This window comes from Oryzias melastigma, linkage group LG10, assembly GCF_002922805.2.
Source record: "Oryzias melastigma strain HK-1 linkage group LG10, ASM292280v2, whole genome shotgun sequence".
Classification (NCBI taxonomy): domain Eukaryota; kingdom Metazoa; phylum Chordata; class Actinopteri; order Beloniformes; family Adrianichthyidae; genus Oryzias; species Oryzias melastigma.
In genome coordinates, this window is record NC_050521.1 from 25,490,797 (window position 1) to 25,496,909 (window position 6,113).

Below are 6,113 nucleotides of genomic sequence, written 5' to 3' on the forward strand. Positions count from 1 at the left end.
ATTGATTAATTGGGATTTTAGACAGATGGTTTGTTCTTTCTGATCTGTTGGGGAACATGACACATTTCAGGCTAACTTTAGTATCAGGAACAATGTGGTGCAACAACAGGCAGAAGGACATTTATGAGCTTTTCAAGACAGTAATGCAGCAAACGCGTGAAGCGATCAAAATTATTGATAGTATCGGCATCAGATTGATACCAGCCCACATATATCAATATTTCTACTCTTGTTTGAAAGTTTTCTGTATCTTCAAAAAGAATCCAGCTTTTAATAAACTATTTTCCATTTAATTGAAAGTATTGTCCTAATTCTGTTTTCAAGTTTATCACGTATTTAAAAAAAAATGAAACTTACAAAAAAATAATAAATTTACAAGGATTAAAAACAATTGAGATTTTTAGGTTCATGTTACATCCACAACATTTACAAAACATTTACAAAAAATATCAATATTGATATTGGCAATATTGACCGGTAACGAATCGATACCCAAATGCTCAGTTTTGCCAAAGACAAAAAAGTGATTGACTTTTTACTTTGGTCAGGGGGTGTTGGTCTATCATCACATAAATCACTTTTTGAAAAGTAAAAGTATAAAAATCCCAAACATAGTAATAAACAAAATGAAATAATATTCATAACATGATTAAACTGCTTCTGTTTCTGCCAAGTGCAACAAATCCAAACGTCTGATAAGCAGTTTATTTAATCATTTTTTACTTGTCTGTTAGTGAACAAAGCATCCTTCCTTTTACAGTCTCCTTTGGCCCATAAGCAGCACATAAGTGCTTGTTTTCTCTTCCTCCAGCTTGCTTCGCTCTTCCTGATAATAGTGGCATGTCAATAAGCTGATGCAACAAGGGGATGTGAAGACAGAGAGATAAAGATTAAAGAGAAGGAAAAAAAGTGGGAGAGAAAAATGACACTGAGCCTTTTCTGCCGCCTAGTGGTGAAATTAGGAAAATAAAAATCCACACAGAGAGGAGGAAAAGCTCTGCGTAAAGAAAGGAGAAGAGTGCCAAGAGCCAAATTTGGGTAACTCTGTTTTTGGATTGGGACATTTTTGCATGTCTCTTTCATAGCTGTGTGTGTGCGCATGCGCGCAGCGCAACTCACCTAGAAGATAAAGACTCCTCCCCCCTTGTTATTAAGAGTTGTTGACATGAGGGAAAGTTGTGTAAGAGGTGCTCCTCAACGAATTCGATCATTAATCACCATCCCACGTGAAGTTTATATTTTTAAATAAATATTTATCAGTTATAGAGTCAGAAAGTGAAACATTCCAGAAGTACTTTGATCTTATCTCAACACCAAGTCCGAGTCTATGCGATCCAACATTTCTCCACATTTCAGGGACATGTTTTCAAATCAAACATCTGAGTGCGCGTTGACAGTGTTAGTGACGTAAGGGCCCCTGGACGCCCCCCTCCTCTCCTCTCTCTCACGCACACACACGCAGAGAAGCGCGCGCACACACCCGCGCGCGCACCCGCGCGCAGAGTCGGACCGCGGCAGCCGCAGCAGACGCTCGGCGCTGCTCTCAGTGTGCGGAGCGGAGGAGGCAGAGCGCAGACTGTAGTGATGCCTCAGCTCCAGGAATACACCGCCGCTCTCCTCCCGCCTGTCTTCGCCTCCCAGCTTCACTTTTTCTGGGCTTTTGACTCTCTGGCTGCCGGAGAAGAGGAGCAGCGACGCCAGCCGTGCGTTATGGCGCGCCTTTGCGCATTATCCCCGGAGCTTTAAAAAAGTGATGATTTTTCCTTGTTTTTGATTGTGGGCAACAGTGAAGCAGCCCAATATGTGAGGGGGGATGAGAGGGCGCGTCTCACAACCCGAGTCTCCCTCTACATCTGTGGCTGCGGACGGTGGAGATCCGCGTCAAGGCGCTGAATAAACCGGAGCCGTCTGGAAGAAGGGAAGGAGGTTGCAGTAAGCGGCTTTTTCCCCTCACACCAGAGCTTCTGACAATGTGCCAAGTCCATCAGATACGCAGGATTTTGATGCTTTTCCCATTTTTCTTTGCATGAACTGATTTTTTTTGTACTTTCTTTGAAGGATTTTCTTCACTTTTCTTTTATTCTTCAAAGTCTAAGGAGTGCTTCAGGTTTTTTTGTGCGCCATGGTCCAATTTTGAGAGCAGCACCGGCAGTGTGCCTGATCTGTGCGCGCCTATGTGTTTGTGTTGGTGCGCGTGAGAGGCTTTTGCTTTCCCCTCTCTCTCCCCTCCTCCTCCCTCCATCAGATGCTCCTGCTGCTAATTTAAATGCTGGATCTATATTTCAGCGGCTCTTTTTGGCTGTAAAAATGCTGAGCGGCGTCCTCTTTCTGAGCGTCCTCACGGTCACCAGCCTGACACCGTCCGAAACGGAGAGCCGCAAAACTTCCGCCTTCAAAGACATCTGCAAGATGCGCTGCGTCTGCGACGAACGGGAGAGCATCATGAACATCAACTGTGAGAGTAAAGGATTTACCACCGTCAACACGTTCCAGGCGCCCCCGAATAAGGTCTCCCAGCTCTTTTTGAATGGGAACTTTCTGTCACGGCTGGGCGCCAACGAGTTTGTCAATTATGGCAATGTCACCTCGCTGCATTTGGGGAATAACGGCCTGCAGGAGATCAGAACTGGAGCTTTTAACGGCCTCCGCTCTCTGAAGCGGCTTCACTTGAACAACAATAACCTGGAGGTGATCAAAGAGGACACGTTCGCTGGCCTGGAGAGTTTGGAATATTTACAAGCAGATTATAATTACATCAGCGTCATAGAGCCGGGCGCTTTCAGTAAAATGAACAAGCTCAAAGTGTTGATCCTCAATGACAACCTGCTGCTGTCTTTGCCTCCCAACATTTTCCGCTTCGTGCTCCTCACCCACTTGGATTTACGTGGCAACCGGCTGAAGATGCTGCCGTTTGCAGGGGTGCTGGAGCACATAGGCGGCATCATGGAGATCCAGCTGGAGGAGAACCCGTGGAACTGCACCTGCGACCTGATTCCCCTCAAATCCTGGCTGGACACCATCTCCGTCTTCGTGGGGGACATTGTGTGCGAGACGCCGTTCAGGCTCCATGGCAAGGACATCACTCAGCTCATAAAGCAGGACCTGTGTCCCCGCAGGAATGCAGGGGAGCGCGTCCAGCCCCCCTCTGACTCTCACTTTCAGGGGGCTCTGCATCCTACCCATCGGACTGGAGAAATCCCCCCGACTCGGGCCCCCAAAGCCTCCCGCCCACCTAAGATGCGTCACAGACCCACCCCTCGCATATCAAAGGACAGACATGTTTTTGGGCCTATTATGGTTTACCAAACACGCTCCCCCGTCCCGATGCTGTGTCCCAGCGTGTGTGTTTGCACGTCTCAGAACCCCGATAGTGGGCTAAATATCAACTGTCAGGAAAGGAAGCTGCAGAACATTAGTGAGCTGAACCCCAAGCCCACCTACCCAAAGAAGCTCTACCTGACGGGGAACTACCTGCAGGTGATTTACAGAACAGACTTGACTGAGTACAGCTCTCTGGAGCTGCTGCATCTAGGGAACAACCGCATCGCAGTCATCCAGGAAGGCGCATTTGAGAACCTCACAAATCTCCGACGTCTTTATCTGAATGGAAATTACATCGAATCCCTGTCTCAGACTCTGTTCGCCGGACTACAGTCCCTCCAGTACCTGTATTTGGAATACAACATCATCAAAGAGGTTTGGCCTCAAACCTTCAACTCTCTCCACAACCTTCAGCTGCTTTTCCTGAACAACAACCTGCTGAGGGCGCTCCCCGACAACGTCTTCGGGGGCACCATGTTGACCCGCCTCAACCTGAGGAACAATCACTTCTCCTACCTCCCCGTCCAGGGCGTGCTGGACCAGCTGTCGGCGTTCATCCAGATCGACCTGCAGGAGAACCCCTGGGATTGCACCTGTGACATCGTGGCGCTGAAGAACTGGATGGAGCTGTCCAGCACCAGCGTGGTGGTCAACGAAATCACCTGCGATTCGCCCTCCAAACACGCAGGGCGCCTTCTGCGCTCGCTGCGCAACGAGGCCATCTGCCCCGAGCCCAGTGAGGTGCCTCCACCCCAACATGCACCCCCTACAAAACCCCCTACAGTAATCAGTCCAGGCACTGAGGCCACCCCATCTCCCATCTATTCTTCTGCTTCCTCCTCTCCCTCTTCTTCTTCTTCTCCGTCTTCTTCTTCTCCTTCCTTTAGTCCTGTCAGCCCCACTCAGTCCCGCATTCAGACTCCAGAGCTGCACCCCGAGGTGCCCCTCTCCGTCCTCATTCTGGGCCTTCTCGTTGTTTTTATTCTGTCTGTGTGCTTCGGCGCGGGCCTCTTTGTTTTTGTTCTGAAACGGCGCAAAGGGGTGGAGCACGTCCCCACGGGCACCAACAACTTGGATCTCAACTCGTTCCAAGTGCAGTATGGGTCCTACACCCCAGAGGGAACCCAAGACAAGAGCTCCGAGAGCCACGTCTACAACTACATCCCCCCGCCCATGAGCTCCATGTGCCAAAACCCCATTTACATGCAGAAAGATGGTGAACAGGTGGCGTATTACCGCAACCTGAAGGAGCTCAGCTTCGGGCCTCTGGACGCAAAGAAGGAGGACATCTTGACTCGCAGCCCAGGGGCTTACACCATCAACACCGTGGATTTTATGGATAAGTCCCCAACCTTGTGCGGCTTTGCCACCCCGGAGCCTCACGAGGGGCTGTACCAAAACATTGGGGAGAGGCCCAACAAGGAGCTTCCCACGGCCACCCCTCCTTTCACTTACAACTTTTGCACGTTGCCCAAGAGACCCTGCATCGTGCCCCCTTATGAGGCCGCCACCGCCCGGCGGCACATCACCAACCAGGACAGGCTGAACAAAGCCGTGCTGTACGGGACCCCAAGGAAATACTTTGTGCCGGAACATCCTTCCAAAAACAACGAGCACCCTTCACTGCTGCTCCCTGGGAAGCTAAAAACGGAACCGGACTACCTGGAGGTTCTGGAGAAACAGACTGCAATGAGCCAACTGTAGGACAGTCACGGTGGTCCCCGGCCCGGTTTGAGCAGCGATCATAATAACCACACTGTTACTGTAACAATAGTCCTCTTCATATATCTATCTAATCTATCTGTGTTCAATCCCACTTGATGGACTTGAAGTGAACCAGAGCCTTTGATGAGTTTTTTCCACCTTTTCCTTCATTTGTTTCATTTCAAGATGTATAAAAAGGAATATAAAAAAAATATATTACTACGCAGTTCTATTTTTTCCGCCAAGAAAGTATAAATTATTTCTTCTTTTTTTCTTTAAAAAAAGATTTTAAAAGACTTTGATGACGGCAGGTATGTAATGGGCAAGACTGTGTACACATATGGCTGCGTGGAGGAAATGAACTTGTATTTGAATTCTTTGCAGAGGAGGATTGACATTCCTGTATATACTAGTCCACAGGTGAGTGTCAAAACATGAAATCTCCTTCAAAATCCCAGAAAAAAGCGGCAAATCTTATTCTAGCTATCCAGAAAGTGCCTTTGCACTCCACTATTTCATCAATAATGCCCTCTGCAAATGGATTTGTTTTCTTTTTTTTTAAGGTGATGTATTTTAATGGATTGAAACTTTATGTAAAATATGTCTGTTTAAAAGGCAAAAAAATGAACTTTAAGTCCGGGTGTGAAATGATCTATTAGTTATCGATGGAGAGAACTATGTTATTTTGCTTTGATGATCAAGTGTCTTTGCAAATGTACAACTTACAGAGAACATTGTATGCTATAGGGGAGCAATACAGTGTGGCAAGATTGCGCCATTAAATTTTCACTGAAGCACTTTGTCAAGATACTGCGCTTGGGGTGCATTTTGTTGGGACTGTGCTTGATTATTTGTGGATGATGCGGCGTGCTGTTGAAGGCTGTGTATGTGTGTGTGTGGGGGGGATGGAGCCTGCTGGCAGCTCCCCCCTCCCTGATGAAATGATGGCTCCTCTAATGATTGACGAGAAGCCTTTTTTTGTTGCTTCTGCTGGCTGCTGATTTCTTGTTTCCCTCACCTGACGCAGCATTCCAGCAGTGTGTGTGCGTGTGCATGTGCAGCAGGAGTTTCTTTTTCACACGTCTTGA

At 47.8% G+C, this 6,113-nt stretch overlaps 1 protein-coding gene across 1 annotated transcript; it reads left to right on the forward strand.

Annotated features, from left to right (window-relative positions):
- The first annotated feature begins 1,470 nt into the window (after nt 1–1,470).
- slitrk2 (SLIT and NTRK-like family, member 2) lies at nt 1,471–5,833 on the forward strand. The gene has a single exon (XM_024283822.2). It carries the CDS (start codon nt 2,308–2,310, stop codon nt 5,023–5,025), a length of 2,718 nt encoding a protein of 905 aa, XP_024139590.1. The 5' UTR covers nt 1,471–2,307; the 3' UTR covers nt 5,026–5,833.
- Nucleotides 5,834–6,113: the final 280 nt, after the last annotated feature.